Source organism: Callospermophilus lateralis, chromosome 4 (assembly GCF_048772815.1).
Source record: "Callospermophilus lateralis isolate mCalLat2 chromosome 4, mCalLat2.hap1, whole genome shotgun sequence".
NCBI classification, from domain to species: domain Eukaryota; kingdom Metazoa; phylum Chordata; class Mammalia; order Rodentia; family Sciuridae; genus Callospermophilus; species Callospermophilus lateralis.
Window position 1 is genome coordinate 83,015,387 of NC_135308.1, and position 20,153 is coordinate 83,035,539.

The 20,153-nt window shown below is 39.4% G+C and overlaps 1 protein-coding gene across 1 annotated transcript in view; it reads right to left on the reverse strand.

Moving 5' to 3' along the window:
- Gucy2c (guanylate cyclase 2C) overlaps positions 1-20,153 on the reverse strand; it is a 68,755-nt gene that overhangs the window by 45,472 nt on the left and 3,130 nt on the right. The window contains exons 2-9 of the mRNA XM_076852689.1: positions 13,140-13,252; positions 11,599-11,663; positions 8,414-8,629; positions 7,334-7,455; positions 5,601-5,697; positions 3,246-3,363; positions 2,280-2,415; positions 643-728 (exon numbers count right to left, since the gene is read on the reverse strand). Of these exons, the coding sequence (XP_076708804.1) occupies positions 643-728; positions 2,280-2,415; positions 3,246-3,363; positions 5,601-5,697; positions 7,334-7,455; positions 8,414-8,629; positions 11,599-11,663; positions 13,140-13,252 (953 nt within the window). The remainder of the gene's footprint in view (positions 1-642; positions 729-2,279; positions 2,416-3,245; positions 3,364-5,600; positions 5,698-7,333; positions 7,456-8,413; positions 8,630-11,598; positions 11,664-13,139; positions 13,253-20,153) is intronic.

The window sequence follows — 20,153 nt, forward strand, 5'->3', positions numbered from 1 at the left end:
CCTGAAGGATTGCACAGGTCACGATTCTCTTGGGAGTTTTTTTTTTTAATATTTATTTTTTAGTTGTAGTTGGATACAATACCTTTATTTATTTATTTATTTATTTATTTTTATGTGATGCTGAGGATCAAACCCAGGGCCTTGCACGTGCTAGGCGAGAGTTCTACTGCTGAGCCACAACCCCAGCCCATTTCCCTGGGAGTTCTGATAGAGAGAACAGAGACTATCTCATAGAAATCTTGAGTAGAGAAAATGAATGAGCAATTCTGAGGAGAGACTTGTTATCTTCTCATTGATATTCCATGAATATTCTGATCCTTATATTAATCTATTTTGGATATATATATATGTGTGTGTGTGTGTGTGTGTGTGTGTGTGTGTGTGTGTGTGTGTGTTTTCCCCCACACATATGTATGGAGAGTAAATATAATTGATAATCTGGGTAATAAGTTCTATGGTCTAAAATACTTAAGGAATACTACCCCAAGTAGGGTATACTTATAAAACGGAAATGAACTGCCTTCAGATTCTAAGCATAACTTTTCCAATTGCTTCACTATCACCCTCATCAGGTTACTTCAGGTTATCCTCCTCACCCAGTTGTATCACCCCCTATGTTTCCTGATAAGCCATCAGACGTACCTTCTGGGTGTCCATGGAGGCATACAGAAGCACCATAGTATTGTCAATATCCCCACAGTCGTCCAAAGTCACAGGACCCGTATAGCCTAGGGCAAAATCAGAGAGCTTTATAGGCCACTATTGACTTCTTGCCTGAAACCACTTGGAACCTGACAGAAAGGTTTCAAATAGCTCTATTTCAAATTTGCTGAAAAGTTATTAAGCTTAATGTTCTTGTCAGAGGACACTTGAATTGGCTCTTGACCCTGAGATTTCTGAAGGATATTTTTGTGGGAGATGTTGTTTGAGGTAAAAATATTTTTCATTGCATTTAGGGTGACACTAAATGTAATCAGTTAATAAATTCATCAATTATTAGTGACAAACTTTTGCTGAAAATATTTACTAACCTAGTCTCGTAGTGTATAAGTCTAACTTAGACCATAAAAAGAACAAAATCTCTTCACTATAATTTATCTATGAAATAATAGCAGTGTAAGATGAACCTATTAAATGGCTGTTTGGATTTAAAAATGATCAAATCAGCAATTTCACATGGTTCAACATGATATCTAACACTTATCTCACATTTACTATAAATCATCTCTGTGCTAAGTATTTTCTATGAAGTTATCATTTCATTCTCCCTAGACTACCATGATATGGAAACTATTCTTATTTCTATGTTATTCATAAGAAATAATTTATTGATTACATTCAGAAATATTAAGTAATCTGCTCAGGATTGTAAAGCTGATAGGTTATTAAACTAAGACTGAAATAAATGTCTCCTGTCTGAGCCTGGGCCAGGGGCTATTAGGATGCTTGACCGTGATCATGGAGGTAAGAAGATTAAGAATGCACTGAAGTGCCTGGGAGAACTTGGGACACATGGAAGGGTCAATGATTCTCTCTCCCTCCCTGCTTCTTCAGGGGACTGAAATGATCTCTTCTTATCATTGTCATAAACCACAGCTCCTGGTACAGCCCCCAGATCTAGTGCCAGGCAGCTTCTGCCCACTGAAGCTGACAGAAGACTCTGTGCAGTTGGACAAAGGTTTTCCAGAGTAAGACTTTAACGGCAAGTTAGAGGAAAAAAAAAAAAAAAAAAAAAAAAAAAAGCTTAACAGGAAAATTTCTTTATAATCTCTGGATAAGATCTGGGAAGTGAAAGGTGAGAATGTGGATAGAGAATTGTGAATAAAGGCGAAGTCAACCCAGCAGTTTGGAGGGAAATGTGTTGTTTTGGATGGTATTGTTATGAGGGGTTTGGGCAGTTATAGGTTTAACGGAGTCCTGGATCCTTGAAGGATAGAAAGGGAGGTATAAAGAACCAAAATCAAACTACAAATATTTCTCTTCTTGCTAGTCTCTGAGCATAGACAGGATGCCACTTGTCTAACTGCCTTGTGAGAGCTCATGCTTTCTGAGCCACATGCTTACTCTGTGATACCCAGATGTTCTGAAAGTCTGAGGTATAAACTACTGGGCAGTTATCCATAGTGGCATTCCTAAAATTGATGCAATGATGTTTGCCCCCAATTGAGTTCAAAGGTCTTAGATCTTGAACCATCAATTGCCACCACCCCCATACCATGCCCCATTTCCCAAAGCCCACATCTCTTCAGCTGTGCTGTTTGCTTATAGGAGACCAGTACCTTGAAATGTGAGGTTCCTGAAAGCATGTGCAAATTTGGAAGTGGCAATAGCTTCTCCATTCTCAAGAAATATCTTCAGCATGTGCCCAAACAGCAAGGTTCCATCCAAGTAAGCAAGAGCAAAGTCATTTTTTTCCTGAATAAGAAAGGAAAATCTTAAAAAGGGTCCCCCCCCCAAAAAGAGATTCTGGTCTTGAGACTGCAGCAAAATGTTCTTGGGATCAGCAGGTCATTGGAAAGGTAAAGGAATATTTGACCCTTCCCTGAGTCAATGTTCTTTGTTATCAAGTGGCACAATTCTGCTTTCCTAAAGGAGTAAAGAATACTCCTTTAGGGAAGTGTCTAAAGGCAGTTATACTTCTTTCCCATGGTGACAAAAGAAATAACTGCAGCCAAGAAAGTCAACATAAAGCATTTCCATGATTCTTATAAGATTTTATACAGAAATACTTGCTCATAGTTTAATGTTTTATTAAAGTGAAAAAGAAGAACACACATGCATGCACATGGGCACACACATGCACAAAAAACCTTGTCTTTAAGAATCCTGAATGTGACATGAACAGTTTTGGTGACAGAATACTACCAAGCCTACTTTGAGGACTGGGTATTACTTCAGGCCTCAAATGTCTGCCCTGGGGAGAATAATGGGCAGATGAGAACTCCTCTGTCTCTGTGGCTGTTGTGTGGTGATCCTCATAGAACTGGGCAATGAATTAACACTCTTGCCCCAGTGAGACCAAGTGGTTCTTTTACCTTGCGCATTTTGGTCTGCCTGTCTATGAAGAATCATGTTTGCCAGAGATAGGAAGCAATGCACCTGGGCTGGGGATACAGCTCAGTGTGAGTGCCTGCCTCACATGCACAAGGCCCTGGGTTCAATCCCCAGTAGCACACACGCGCGCGCGCGCACACACACACAGACACACAGACACACACACACACACACACACACACACAGCTTACCGGTAAAACACTCCTGGAGAAAGAGGTATTTATCATGGAATTTCCAGGAGGCAGTGTCAGAACAAGGACATTTTTCATATAATCAGGGGCTATGGCATTGTCCTCAAAATAGTAGTCACTAAAATCAAAAACATGTTCCTCATAAAATTAAGTTCCTCCCAAAACTGAGCTGCATCTTCCACAATTCATAGAAAATATAACATTGGCCTGGAAAATACTTTAAAACTTTTTTTTTTAGTAATCTACAAAATTTTCAACCTCCCCCAGATAGAAGTGTTTCCCTCTACATTTGCTAAGATTCATGAGAGAACTTAGGCTGTTGTGATTAACATAGGAAAATGGAAAAGAAAATCAGAATACAGGAACATCTTTGAGGGAAATTTTTGGGCTCTGGACATGTGAACCAATACTTGCTCCAAAGGCTTACTGACCCTGGGTGCTCTTAACAACTTAGAGATATTGGGATATGGTACAGAGAAAGATTATCATTAAACTTACTTTCCAGATGGTAAAGCATAAGCATAAAAAGTAAATGTTTTCTCTAGCACTGTAAGCTACTTGACACGTGGGACAGTAGCTCATTGACCCTCATTTCATAAGCTCCTCGATGACGCTTGACACACTGCAGACTCTTGATACTGTCTGAGATTGCTCTGAAAATTATATGGTTTCTATGCTTCCTAATCATTTGGATGTTTCAAAATGCAAAGAATCTAACATGATCAAACTGCTATCACTAGAGTGATCATCATTTAATGTTTAAACACATCTGTATGCTAAGGACTATGTTGACTCTTGCTCATATTATCACATCTAATCCTAAATGGACACGCACAAAATTGACATGTTAGTTCTCATTTTACAAACGAGAAGATTTCGTCTCAGTATGCTAAGACTCAAGAGTCAAAAGGACCAGAAGTGTCCAAATTAGAATTTGAACACAAATTGGTCTATTTTTGAATCTCATAATGTTCTTGAAACTTAGCCATGAGTCCTTGGGGAGTACTCACAAAGGAAAACTAGCATTTCAGCAGTTGATGGAGGGTTTGCTGAAAGTAAAATTATACCAACTTGACTACATTGAAGACAAAGCAGTTACTAGAATTAATGTGTTGGTGGGAGTGAAATGTTGATAACTTCCTATACTTCTATAGCTAAAAGGTTAGATTGATTGTTAATCTTCATGAACACCTAGCTGTGAAACAGGCCTGCATTCATTTCCCTTCACACTAGGAAAAGAACTCTTAGTGTGGGAGTAAAGACCAGGCTAATATCGGGGAGATGGAGAGCAGCAGTCACCTCAGGTCTGAATGCAGACAGGTAATGATGAATGGTCCAGTCAGATAAGTAAAGTCACATGATTCAACTCATGGGACAAGGGGCACAGGCACACCAGCAACACCTCCTTTATGCTTAGAATAACTCATATTACTTTGGCACTTGTTAGTGGGTCTCCAGACATATTATCAGATGAGTGCTAAAAATATGTATAGGCTGTGATAAAAGATGGTTTCTACTCTGCAGAATAGTGCAGAGAAGTCACTTGGTGGCAATCTTTTCTTCTGCACATCTCTGGGACTGAGAACAGAAAGCATCCAACAAATTTAATCACATTAAGGTACAATGACTAAGTCCAATGTGTTCTGCATTATAATAAGGAGACCATGATTTAATGTTCAAGTGGAAGCCCTTTTCCTCAGACAAATGCTCCAACCATATAGGATACTAGGACAACAGGAATAAACTAGGACTCCTCTGGGCTAATATGGACAACAGTCAACTTGATATAATGGACTCTAATGTCTTATTGAGATACTATAGTCCCAAAGAAGTGCACAGAAAATATTTCCACCAAGTGATTAGGTCTTTGAAAGCAAGGAATAAGTTTACAAATCAAACCTACATAGCTAAAGCTTTACTCTCAACAAATAGGCCAGAAAGAAAAGTAAAAGAGGACCAAATGCCATTAGCAACTGAAGAAAACAAAATGAGGCCCATATTCACAGGAATAATATTATTGAACGGTTAATTGATTTATCTTTTCCTAGACAAAGACCTTAAAATTAGCATGGGAATCAGGATCCTAGGTTGATGAGTAGGTCTCATGGATGAGTGAACGTGGATTTAATGGACCTTTAATAAAATTTTGCATTCAGCAATGATGAAGGTGTCAAAGGACTCTATCCCTGCGAAGCTCACAATTGATTATATGAGAATGAGGGTGAGAAGGAAACTTTAATTCAAACACTACTGCTGAACCCCTTAAGAGGCTGTGCAAAGAGCATGTATCTGTTGGAAGTCCTTGGAATACTCCCTTTCTGAAAGGCGAACAGTCCCTCCAGGTCTGATACCTACTTGAATAGATCCACTAAGATAATGACAGTGTCTTCAGCCACTTCCTGGTCACCCTTCAGGCTGTTGAAAGTTTCTGGTGTACCACACATAACAATTACTGGAGGAGAGAAAGCAAGACAAGGAGAGAAATAAATGGTTGTCTACACAAGATTGGGAGAAAAACAGTTTTCTGGATTTGAATACAATATGTCCATATTATATTTTTTAAAGTTAATACCAATTCCCTAAATCTCACTCCCTTTTTCACTTATGGTTATGAAGTCAGAATAGGACTGCATGGAATCTTTAAAAATCTTTTTGTCTTGGGCTGGGGATGTGGCTCAAGCTGTAACGCGCTTGCCTGGCATGCGCGAGGCACTGGGTTAGATCCTCAGCACCATATAAAAATAAAATAAAGATGTTGTGTCCATCGAAAACTAAAAATAAATATTAAAAAATTCTCTCTCTTTAAAAAAAAATCTTTTGGTCTGTTCCCTTAATTTCATAGATTTAGGGAGACTGACGCCAAAAGCCAAAGGGGTCCTTTGATTGGTAGATGACTGAGACGACTGAGACAGCTCTTGAGCAGAGCTCAAGTTGTGAATGCTTATTCCATTACACTGAGGTGGAGTTATTATAGAAGTCATTTTCAGATAAGTGAAGTGCACCCTACCATTTCGAAAATGATTGAAAAGATATAGTAAAAGTGAATATGAAAAGAATTTATAAAGTCCTTCTAAGCAACTTTCCTTGGGCTTTGCCTGTACTTTTTAACTTGGAACTCAGTCTTAGAAATTTGAGTGACAGAATCCAATCAGAAGCTCAACCAGAAACCATAGCTAACTATTTCCTAAATGCATGGTTTTGTGAGAAAGACGAGTTGGGGGAACTTCATTAAACATTTTTTATTTGCCGTTTTTGTCCAGTTGAATTGTAAAGAATTTAAGGCATGAATAATGTTATACTTCTTTTATCCTCAGATCTTAGTTAATGTTTTGCAACTGGTAGGTTTTAATATAGCAAATTCTTAATCACAACAGTTTATTTGAGTGATTCAGACAATCTGCCAAGAAAGCATCTTTTCTTCAAGGAAATTCTCACAATTGATTCCTTTGTTCCTGATATGTTCTGGTTTATAAAAAGAATTTTATGGAAAGTGCAATAAATCACCTAATGATTTATGAGGTTGATTTTATTCCATTAGTTTTTCACACTTGGCTTCTAACTCATGGGGCAGGTGAGATATAGATTAGGAACGTGAGATGATCTTTGCTGCCTTGTAATTTTTCCTGAGCCTGTATATCAATAAACTTATCTTCTTGGTTAGCAGGAGGATCAGGGTTCAGAACATGTGAGGATTAGTCACAAATCTAATAATATGTTGGATTAAAGTGCACTTAGCAGTTTACAATGATAGTTTTTGATATCATTTTAGTTTCTAAAAGCTGGATGTTAGCACAATTATCTATATTCATTATGTAAATATATTTATTCAATCCTACTTTTGTGTTTTTCTTTCAGAGGATAAAAGATACAGTAAAAGTGAAACAATGAAGTAACTAATTAACTAATCAATGAAAGAAACAAAATAATAAAGTTGCAAGCAATTATAGATCTATAGATCTCCTAAATATACAGAATATATACAGGTAATGACGATAACTATTCAGTGGTAAGTTTGTCAAAATGACTCTGAAGGAGGTGGTAGTCATGAGGAAAGGTCTTGTAAAAAGATTGTTTTCCTATATTTTTACCATTGCTTTTCCTGTTATGATTCACTATGATATCCCGAAACTGGTCATCTCGTCTCAAGGTATCCTTGAAGCTGAGTACCTGAGAAAAATAGGAAACTCCAGCCTCTAGAGCATTAAGGTACCTGGAACAGGAAAAGGAGAAAGTAAGAAGACAATTTTGTTTCCTCATGGCCTTCCCATGACTTTCACTTGTCATTTGCAAATCTGTCCTGGGACTTTATTTAGAATTAATTTCTGCTATTAACACAATAGGTAGTACACATCATTATACCACTGATTCAAATTGTGGACAGCTAACTTAGTGAGTGTATAGAGGAAGTTTTAGGGGATCTTCATGCATATATAGAAATAATAGGCATTTGATGGGGTCCCTTCTACTTGCTTCCTGCTACTTATAGAAGGGAGGGTCTACTCTGCTCTATGAGCCAGAAGCCATTGAATGAACAGTCCAAAAACTCAGAGTTGATAAGAATAACTTCTGCTTCTATATGAAATGGGATTTTTTGGTGTTCTCCTTCACCCCAAAGTTTCTAGGGTGAGGTCTTAGGGCTGATTCCTATATTTTCCCAGAAGTACATCCCTGTGGCATCCAGTCTTATACTTCTGCAAACCTAGGGGGACAGAGACTGCAGCACTACGCAGCATTCTGGAAGCACCGCCAGTAACCCAACCAAAAGAATCTCTCTGCCACTTTTGCTACAGTTGATAAGTACATGTAGCATGGGCAGAATGCACTTTCTCTGGTCTTATAGTACCAGTTTGTTTTTTTTCTTCAGAGAACTTACTGTGGAGAATCAATAAAACTAATGTGAACATACTTTGAAAACTAGAAGGTATGTCACGAATGATCTATGCTGATTATTTTTATAATACTTTATTTGCTTTGACACCTTTGCTTTTATATGTCTCTCTCTCTCTCTCTCTCTCTCTCTCTCTCTGTGTGTGTGTGTGTGTGTGTGTGTGTGTGTCCATCACACTGCTCTATAGATGAAAGGCACATCTGATAATAACCAGATATCTGCTATGAGTTTATGGCTTACTTTATGGTAAGTGCCCCACAATGTTAATGATCCTCCTTACCAGAAACAGTCCTCAGTCTCGTTACCATCCTTATAAACATATGAAGTGTTCCAGGAAAAAGGTTTGAATGGCAGATCATTGATCTTCCAAAAGTCAACCAAGAAGTACATCAGTTTCCTAGCTGGAGACATCAGCCTGGTTAAGGTTTCTTTATAGTCACACGACAATCCAAAACTTCCAGCTGAAATCATGGGGTAGTTCAACTGGGTGTCAAGGCTATGCCGAGAGGTGAGAAAGAAACCAATACTAAGGTTAACTTAAGTAGCACAGATAAGATCCCTCTTTCACCTTTTCTAGCATGCACATATAAATAGCACAAAGAAACTAGGGTCATTGGAGCAAGGTCCTCATGTACATAGATATCCCTCCAGCACAGGTGAATTTAAAAACATGTATTGGCCATGTGCTATGTTCCCAGCACACTATAGGTGGTTTCAGCATTATGCAGATTGGTTACTTTGATTTAATCTTAAATGAGTTATCATGCTTTCTGGGCTGGGAAGGGAATAGGACTGAGAAATAGAGATTTGGGCTACCAAGTTCATCATAATTATTTTAAAGCCAGAAAGATGCTTTTCCACATTTCCCTCCACATATTCCCTTCTTTCCAGCTCTACTAGGGACCACTTTTGAAATGGATGGTAGCAAATGACTTTTCCTTCCTTGCTTAGCACAAGGAACCCTTCTTGTAATTCTTTAAACATATCAAGCTCCATTCTCCATCAAGACAGATGCCAGGATAATGGTCCCTGCCTCTTTTCCTAGAGAACTTTTATTCACCTCTCGGGACCTAATTAAGATATCTCTTTAAGAGGAAAACTTTCACTGATAGCTAAGGACAGGTAATAATTTCAGAGGGTATATGTTGACTATTTGTCATCCCCGCTGGACCGCCAGTTCCCTGAAGGCACTAGCCATGCCTGACGGCTCACTTCAGTCTGCTGGGCTCACAGGTCAGTGCTCTGTACGTATTTAACGATGGAAGGAAAGCAACATCCCTTTCCATCCTCCATGCTGGTTGAAAGGATTACTGGGTGTCCTGCTTGCATCTCAAACTCACCATGTTCATGGTCGAATTTATCTTTTATTTTAACTCCTCCAAAATACCTTACCTTGATTTTTTCCCATTTCTTTCAGTGTTTTGAGATCTCAAAGTCTATTCCATGCCCCGCTTCAATATCCAGTCAATTATGAAATATGATGAATTCTACCTTCAACTATCTTTAAAGCTGTCCTCCATTTCTTGCCTGCTGGCTTTTGGTAACTCAGGCCCTTCCTCTCCCTGTGGACTTTCCTGTCATCAGTCTCTGCCATGTCTTACCTATATGTGGTCATCAATTATTCCTTTCAAAGTTGAGGTTCTTTTCATGCTCTCCCATGCTCAAAACTCTGGAGATTTCTATGCAAATCTCAACAGATACAACTTCTTTCACCTGGACTGCCCTCACACAGACCTCTAACTATGGTCCTACTTAACGTTTCTAGTCTTTGTCATTCTTCCATACAGTTCCTGAACTCCAATTAATAAATACTTTCACAGATTTTTGTCACTGCCCTCTTTACTTGCTTTTACATCTGCCTGGATGGGAAGATTATTCCCTGATCTTTGCCCATTAAAAATCGATACCGTTCTTCAACACAAAACTCAGATTCCATTTCCTTCACGAGATCTTTTCCTTTTTGAAGCTTAACCTCCTGAACCAGAGGTGACCATTTTCTTCCATGTATTCTACACCTTCTTGTTTGCTCTTCTCTGATGGAAACTGTCTCACTTGTATTAGTCCTCAGTGTCCCTGTCACCTTCTCTACTTGGCTGTAAAGGGATATATTTTACTTAATTTTCTCTTCACTTACAAAAATAAAATGCTCCATTGCATACAGAAGGTCCTCACAAGTGGAAAATAAATTTTTCTGGTCCCTCTTTCCTTCTCAGTAACAACATTATAAGAGATCAGATTAAGACAAATAGTGGGAATGAGCGCAAGGAGTAGGAAGTGTGAAAATATCTAAATTTTGGTAGGGAGGATGGAATCAGAAAGTGCTCCTGTGGTGTGTCTATGGTATGTGGTGGCCTGGATCTGGGTCTGTTTTACTGCTGGGCGAAGGTATCACAAGCAGACTTACCAATAGAAATTTTGGAAGTCTAATGCTTACCCTCCAAAACTATTGCACAGTGTCCCTTAGCACAGTTTTCTTTGTGCAGACAAAGGGTGGTCCTTGATTCAGGAGAACACTGCACAGGTGAAAGAAGTGCACAGGAGAGCCGGGTGCAGTGCTGCATGCCTGTAATCCCAGCAGCTCGGAGGCTGAGGCAGGAGGATTGCAAGTTCAAAGCCAGCCTCAGCAATTTAGCAAGGCACTTGGCAACTCAGTGAGACCCTGTCTCTAATAAAATATTAAAAAGAGGGTGGGGATATGGCTCAGTGGTTGAGTACCCTTGGGTTCAATCCCCAGTACCAAAAGAAAGAAAGAAAGAAAGAAAGAGAAATGTACATGTGAAGGATTTTGATTGGAGAAGGTGTGGTCAGACAGAACAAAAGCATTTTGTGGTGATGTGAATTACACTGAACAAAATTAATAAAAGGGATGGGGGCAATTTTCCTAAAGCCAGATAAATTTTTTCATTCTGGAATATATTATAGTCTTTTTTTCTAAGATGATACCTGTAGTATGAAAACATTTAAATATGCTATTTTTTTCATCTTCAAATAAGTCTATAAAATAAGTACCTTGCTATTTATTCACTTTTATAAACCTGCATATAAAACAGAGCCCCACTAATACCCTTGGGTGTAGCACTGCCCTTTGTATTTTCCCCTCTGCCCATGCTTTTGTGGATATTACCTTTATTAAACTCCTCAGGCTCTCCAAGGTCTGATGTCCCTGTTTTTTGCTAGGTCCCTGATTTTCTACTCATAATGTGTTGCCTCTTATGCTCATACGTTAGTGACTCAAACTAGTGAACAACTACTGTGGTCACCCCACTGAGCAAAAGTAGAGCTATCTGGGGAAGGAAATAGCAATTATAGAGAAGTGACAAAATATTAGGGTCCCAAAACCCTTCATTGTACTGACTTGACTACTCTATTGGTTATTAAATCATTTAGCTTGTGATATCATGTTCTGACTTCAGTTCACAATGATAAAAACAAAAACAAAAAACAACAGCAAACCAAACTACTTACTACATCTGGAAGGTGGAGTATGTGCATGAAGGTCCCATGAGAGCACAGCCCAGCTGACCTTTCCTCTGTAGGAGAAAACGAAATAGATCAACAAATGAACAGAAAAGATGTGGCCAGGGAAAGGCTCCTGGAAAGTTGGGACGTGGCCTGTCAAGAGTTTGAATGCACAGCAGAAAGGAGTTGCATACTGTGCTTGGGCCAGGCCAGGGACAACTTAAGAGTAGGGAGGTATGAGGGAGAGGAGATGCTGTGGGTAGAGGGGAATGTTATTCCACCAAGGTGAGGTGGATCTCTTATGGGGGGGGGGCAGGAAGAGATGAAGGAGGGGCTGTCAGGACAGATTGGGGATACGGAAGATTTGGGAGTGAGAGGACAAGTTTTAGTTTTCAAGGAGAGCTACAAAAAAGGGCTCCTTTGAATCAAATGCAATGTGATCAATTGAGCCATTATTATCTTATCTTGTACTATTTCTCCAAGGGAACGTGGTTGGGAACATCCCATTCCTGGTTTGGAGAACCATGCCTCCATAGAGAAGAGGGAAGAGTCGCATACTTCTCTGCAACTGTGAAGGAGAGTTACCAAACTACCCTGGGCCACCTTGCACCCTCCCAAGACAGACCCAGCCAAGCATCCTGACTTGAGTGGCACCTCTCTGATCAATGTGAGGTTACTGATTAAAGTTCTAGAGTCATGGCTCTACTCCCCACGTTCTTAAATGTCATTTCCCTAGTTTCTAGTAGTTGAGCATCTTGAACACCTATATGTCAGTAAAGAGTTTGTGCTATTCTTCAGCTCCTTAAAGTTCGCGTTAGGGTTGAGATTGGAATTGGGAGGAGGAACTGGGCAAGAACCTTCCCCTTCCCATTTCTATTCTTAGATATTACCATTATCACTTGAAGTCAGGTTTCAGATTCAACCCTCAAGCAACCACCTGTGACCTGATATGTGGCAATGGCTTGAAACAGATTTCTCATGTGGGGCTGAGAAATGTGTTTTTTTTTTAATTGTTCTTTTTAGATAGACATATTATCCATGTATTTTAACACATTATATATTCGTGGAATGTAACTTATTCTAATTAGGATCCCATCCTGTGGGAATATGATGTAGAGTTTCACTGGTGGTGTATTTACATATGAACATAGGAAAGTTATGTCCGATAATGTGTTTTTAGATATGGCTCCTCAGATATTTCTTGAGGGAAACAAAGGCAAACCAGGTTCATATCAACATGTACATTTTAAAAAAAATTTATCATCAGTTGAAAACAAAATAATTCCTCTTTATATTCCTGAAAGTGTGCAGATAGTACGTGGCTATGTTTCTCCCCACATTCCTGGATTCCTGGAGGGCATTTGGAGAATCCATAGGACACAGGCCAGAAACCCGGCCTCCAAAGCAGCCCACTGCATGGCTGCAAAGCATGGGGAGATGCTTCATGGACACGTGCACAGGTTTCGCACTGTGACCATCCCAAGCCCAGGGGGTGGGGTGGGTGTGGGTGTGGGGTGAAAGCTACATCTATAGAAGAAAACACTTACTGTAATTTCCCTGAGGAGATCCAAGCCTTCGCAGGTGCTGCTCCGGCAGTCACCTGACTTGTGAATCAGACCATCGGAATATATAAAGGTAGCATTCACAGTCACATTTAAGCCTGTTATCCAGAAGGGAGGGAAAAGAGAAAACTCGTTTTTGTTTGTTTGTTTGTTTGTTTTTGTAATTTATACCACCTATAGATTTATCTCTTTTTACTGATTCTGAGGAAAAAAAGGAAGATCCATTTCCAGGCCTGGAAATATTTGAATTCTGAGTTTTTAATTCTATTCCTCAGTCATTCCCCCCTCCCCTGCCCCATCTTTCTGTATGTTTCTTTCTGTTCATTTCCCTCTCTCCACAGTATAAAAGTCATCCATTATAAGAGTAAAATGCCATAATTTTTAGTAAATAAATGGAATTGTGCAGCCATCATCACAGTGCAGCTCATTAAGTCCCAAGTTTTCAATTCTGTGAATATTTCAATGAAACTATCACAGGTGCATTAAAACAGGTTGGAAACCATAGTCTAGGACTTATATATTATTATATCAATTAATTTTAGCTAATAATAATTAATAGTATTCATTAATAATTATAATTATATAGTTAATATCACAAAGATTATATTATAATATGATTATATATTAAGGTCTGTAAACAAGTCAGATTGGCACCTGTTATTTTGCCAGAGAAATGTTAAAGTCTGTAAATAAGTCTGGATGGCGCCTGGCCAAATGCCAGAGGGAGTGGTTTGTGAAGTAACAAAAGCGAGCCATTAAGTGTGGAGATTCCTTATTGGTTGACTGCTGTATCTATTTTATGCTAATTAGATAAGCTATGTAAAATGTATAAATATCGCTCAGATCCTACAATAAACGGCTTCCACTCCTGCTGTATTAACGAACACAAGTTATTCGTCACCCCCCCCCCCACCGGTTATTCTGCCCAGATGGTGGCCCGATAAGGGGAGCCCCGGGACACTCAGGGGTAAGTGACGAAAAAAGCTGTCCGTCCATAGATAGGACGGGAGCAATCTGCTCGTCCCTAGGCAGATAGGGCGAGAGGAAAAATGGCCATTTTGAGAAAATGGAGAAGATTGATACAGTATGTTTGTGTCTTGTTTTGTCTTGAAATGTTGTATTGTCTTTGTGATGAAAATATGGAAGGGGTGAGAAGTAAATTGATAAGGGAAAAAGACACCCCAGTGGAACCAAGAATAGTTAGGGCATGTGTTGATAAAAGCCCAGAAACTCTAGTCAGAAAGAAAAAGAAAGTTCAGAAGAAGAAGGATTATCAAGAAAAAAGTTGCAGCAAAAGGCTATTACTGAATACTTTTCGTTACCGGAGGGTGCATAAATTGACAAGGCGGCTGCCACCTGCCCAAGCCAATCATGGTGCAGCAAGAATTTTCCAAGGCAGTCTCACAGGTTTTTGCTCCCTGTGCCCGGAAGCAGTTTGAGCCCAGGACTTTCCCCGGGGCCATCTGGGGCTGCCGGGATGCTACAGCTGGCAGAAGACGCTACTGGCATCCCTGAAGTTTGATCATTTCCAAGGCCAGTAACTATAATGGGTCTCCCACACCTGGAGGCTGATGAGTAATGAGTACTATTAAGGCTTATTTCAAATGTAAAAAAACCTTGAAATAATGTACTAAATTGTTCAGAAGGTTGTTTTCTTAGTGAAATGCTACAGGATTTTCTTTAGCCATCCGGAGTTCCTGCCTTCGTCCCAGTGCCGGTGAAAACAAAGGTGAAAGAATTTACAGTGTTGCTGAGAACCGGAGGAAACTTCGCCTGAGAACCCGAGGAGACTTCAGAGCTGTTACTGTTTCTGCTGCTACAACTTAAGCTAGCTGCCTGCAAAACTTACCTGGACTGTGATTTACCTGGACTGTGAGTTAATCTATTGAGTGAGACACTGCTTTATCTGGACTGAGACAACAAACTGTAATCTACAACAAATTGTAACTCAATATCTTTGCTAATGGTCTCATTGCTGGTATAATTTTTCCAAGGGCTTCTTGCATGGAGCCATCAATTGGCTTGGTATTGTAACATTTTGTATCCTCCCTTTCTGTTTCTAGCAGGTTATTTATGGTATTTCCGTAAAAAACCCTATGGTCGTTATTTAAATTAAACAAAAGGGGGAAATATTAAGGTCTGTAAACAAGTCAGATTGGCACCTGTTATTTTGCCAGAGAAATGTTAAAGTCTGTAAACAAGTCTGGATGGCGCCTGGCCAAATGCCAGAGGGAGTGGTTTGTGAAGTAACAAAAGCGAGCCATTAAGTGTGGAGATTCCTTATTGGTTGACTGCTGTATCTATTTTATGCTAATTAGATAGGCTATGTAAAATGTATAAATACCGCTCTTATTCTACAATAAACGGCTTCCACTCCTGCTGCATCAACGTACACAAGTTATTCGTCACCCCCCGGATATTTTGCCCAGCCAGCCGGGCTGCGGCAATTATATTCTCATATAATTTGGTTACATAAAATATAATTGCATTATATATTTTATGCTATATTTAAGTTTTTTTTTATTATTGACACCAAGGATTGAACCCAGGGGTGCTTAGCCACTGAGCCACATCCCCATTCCTATATTTAAGTTTTTATAAGTGTTCCACATCTGGGACAATGGGACAAAATGACATTTTCATATGTCTCATATTCTTGTCATCTTTTCACAACTATAGGTTCAGCAAATTTCTTACACAGAGTTGGACAGTGTGGGGAAAGCAGAAACAGATGCTATGATATCCTGCTCATTCGTGTTCCCAAGATGCTGGTTCTGTTTGCTGCTAAATGCATACACAGTTACAATCTTCCTTGGTCTTCCGTCTTTGTTCATTCAGCCAACAAATACTTGTTAAGTTTCCGCTATGTGCCAGGCACTCTTCTTTGTGCTCAGGAGACAGCATTGATCAAAATAAGTCCCTGCTTTCATGAAGCTTACATTTTCTTTGGGGGAATCACCCAGAATCGTGCTATTTCTCATAGAGTGGTTGTAGAAACCCCTAGGGGGAGCCAGAATCTGAGTGCCACAAGAAAGTGAGGCATGCAGATATGGGGTTTCCTGTTGGAGATAGAGCAAGGGCAAAAGTCTTGGGCAGGATGGTTTTAGAAGCAGTAAGGAAGCCCCTGCAGTTATGGCAGAGCTAGAAAGGAGTAGAATGGCAAGAGAAAAGGTGGAGGGAGTTCATATCACTCAGGACCTTGTAGGCCTTAGTAAAGACTTTCAGTTTATTCTGGGATGGGATGTCTGGGGTGGGGGTGGGGGGTTAAGCAGAGAAATGATATTGTCTGACCATCATTTAAAAAAATATTTCTCTGGAATCTTATATGGAGAATAGATTATAGAGGACAAAAAAAAATCAGAGAGGTTAGTTAGGAGTCTATGATTAACCTAGGTTAGCTTGAACAAAAGTACTAGTAGCAAAAATAGAGGAAAATTGTTGAATTTTGTTTTTGTTGTTGTTCTTATTAATTACACATGTCAGAAGAATGTATTTTCACATACATATATGGAGTATAACTTACCATTCTTCTGGTTGTACATGATGTGAAATGACATTGGTCATGCATTCATATATGAATATAGGAAGGTAATGTTTGATTCATTGTACTGTCTTTCCTATTCCCAACCTCCTCCCTTCCCTTCATTCCCCTTTGTCTAATCCAAAGTACTTCTATTCTTCCCAGATCCTCTACCCCCTTATTATGAGTTAGCATCCGCATATCAGAGAGACTATTCAGCCTTTGGTTTGTTGGGATTGGCTTATTTCACTTAGCATGATCGTCTCAAATGAATCTTGGAGGAAGGGCTGGCAAGAAATTGCTGACAGATGGGATAAAAAGCATGAGAATATGAGGACTCAGGATAACGTCAATATTTTTGACCTAAGCACGGGGTAAAGGGAATTGCTATTGACCAAAGTAAGAAAGAATGTGGGAGGAGCAAGTTTGAGTATTCCAGGGAGGAATCAGAGTTCAGGTGGACATGTCAGGTGTGGGATGCAGATTAGACTTTCCAACAGACTTAAGTGAGCAGTTGAATATACCAGTGAGGGATAATTATCAGAGCAGTTATACTTACTGATAAAAACTGTCACCTGTGTCTCTCAGATTTATAATTTTAGCACAAAAGGGATGTCTTAGTTTTCTAGAAAACAGCTTGAGACAAAAGTTTCGCTGGGCTAGGAGCTATGGTGCATACCTGTAATCCCAACAGCTCAGGAGGCTGAGACAGGAGAACTGTTGAGTTCAAAGCCAACCTCAGCAATTTAGCAAGACCCTAAGCAACTCAGCAAGACCCTTTCTCTAAATAAAATATTTTAAAAAGGGCTGGGGATGTTGCTCAATGGTTAAGCCCCCCTGGGTTCAATTCCTGGTACCAAAAAAAAAAAAAAAAATTGTTTTCAATGGGGTTGTCCCATGTAATAGATGATGGGATCTGAAGTCATGATTATCTCATCCCTAACCCATTGTGCATTTTTGATATCTCAGATCCAAACTCATGCATGAGAGAATAATTTTTGCCAGGTTCACTTAAAGGTTAACAAAATGTATCAATGAACACATGAGTACTCTCACAAAGTTCCCAGGCCAAGACATTCCTTCTCAGATAAAATGAATGTAGTTAACAGTCTGTCGCCTATTTTTTATAAAGAAGCTGCTGCCAGATTCTGTTTGCTTTCTTGGTAGACAGGGAAAGAGATTGTGTACCATTGCAAAATCTCCAGAAAGGACTTTCTTTATCTTGAAAAATACTCTCTTACTTTAAATGTTTCTCATCAAGGGTATGAGAGGAAAATATCTCCATTAGTGTCCTAAATGGTGTAAGAGTTTTGATTGCATGTCACTGTAATTAAAAATTTCTCTCTTAGAAATATAAGAATTCAAAACAAGTTTCTCTTTGAAATATCTGCTTGGTCATAGGAGCATCTAGTCTTACTGAACGGTTACCACTCCCGATGTTAGGCATTTCCTGTGTGGTCCACTCCCAAAGACAGAGTGAACAGTTCTCATTCTGGTCTGAGATCTTTGGATAATAGATTTAGGTGAAGGCTAAGGCATTGATTGAAGGACATGGGAAATGACAACCCCCAAGACAAGGAAATGATAATCCCTGGGAAGAAAGTGAAGCATTGATTCTTTCCCAATAAATCCTTTCCCAGTGACAAGACAATCCCTGGGAAAGAGATATCCATCAATCTTAAAATGGCAGTCCCTGGAAAGAAGACAAGGATTGATCCTTTCCCAATAAATCCTTTCCCAGTGACAGTACAATAGACCCTGGAGTGAAAGAGATAAGCACTGAATGCTGAACCCTCCATCCTTGTCTAGCAAAAACATTACCCAGTAAAAAAAAGTTTCAGATTCTCACAACACGTTTCTTGAATGCCCAAACTGACTCATTCTGTTAAAGAGATTAAGTCATCTCTCAGTGTCCCCTATAAAAACCCAAACCCCTTTTGTAACAAGGGGCATTTTCTACCCAGAAAATGAGCCCCTCTGATGCCCAAATCTTTTGCTGAATAAAAGGCATAGCTGACCCATGAAGTTTGCTCCCATCCTGGTTATTTGTGCTTTCATTATGGTGCCAAACCCGTTTTGGGTTTTTTTGTTTGTTTGTTTGTTTATGACAATATTCCTGGGTATTCTAGGCACCACATTTTGAAAGATAAAAATGAGGTAGCAGAATATATCAAGCTCTGTCTCTAACGCTATTGTGTCCTTTCAGTAGAAAAATTATCTGGACAAATGTCTGATTGCTAAGCCAGAGACATTCTTAATTTGCCAAGACTACCTGGAGACTGGAAAACTCAGTCGTTAGTCTGTCATTGTGAGTGACTTTCTATGTGTTCTTTTTAGAGGCTATTTTAATTTCCCTGACATGGTATCCTCATATGTAAAGAGAGGTCTATACCTAAATTGTCCAGTGGGATAATTTTTAAATAATACCTCTAAAAGTGTAAAGAATATCTATAATAGAAGTTCTTCTGAATATCCAAATAATACTTTTAAAAGTAGAGACCTGTTATTCCCCGTGATGGAAGTATCTTTGCACACATTCCTACAGCCACCTAAGAAATATGATTATGGGAAATGACAATCCTACCAACTAGGGAGCACTTTCTTTTATTTTTGATTAATTCAAGAATGCATACACTGGTACTTTGTTCAATAAGAGGTCCAAATAAGAGGTGTCAGTTCTTTGCTAGGACTCGTATAAGAGAAGAGGTCAATAAAATTAGACTTGTCAGAGAAAATCAGTGGAAGAGGTGAGGTCAGTGATGGGTTTAATAATAATTAACACTTGAGTGTGGCCATGAACCAACCACAGGACTAAGCATTTTATAATGTTTATTCCAGCTAATTCTCACAATAGGGAGAATATAGGGCGTTGAAGCCAGGAGAACAGGAGGCTGGGGTGCTGGGAGGGTGCAGGCGAGGAATAGTAGAAAAGAGGGCAGGAGAAGGTCTTGGGAAACAGCAGGAGTCATCAGGCTGACCAGGAGGCAGTGCGCAGGCGCCTGATAGAACCTGGGCTTCAGGAAGATGGCAGTACTCACCCCTATTAATGTGAAAGCTAACTCCTTCCTTGACTTCTCCTGTCTCTATGAGAGTTCTGCTCTCTATGAGAGTTCTGCTCTCTCCTACCTCCATGAGGTACATTGAAAATGACCCATTTAAAAATCATAGGCTCCAGGCAGTTCATGAGTGGCACAATAAAACCCAAGTGTTAAACCCTGAACAGAGCTTGGGAAAAATGAACCATTGTGAGTTGAGTGTGACCTTGGACAAGTGACTTCACCACAGGGGCCCCAGTTCCTCTTCCACCTGTTGTTATAATAGACTGAAGCATCTCTGTCGCAATATGCCTGGCATTGGGCATCATTTTACTTAATTCTTTTCTGAAAATTGCAAGAGAAATAATATTTACCCTAATTTTTAAATTAGAAAATGATGTCATAGAGAAAGTTGATTTCCTTAACAATACAGAGCTAGTAAGT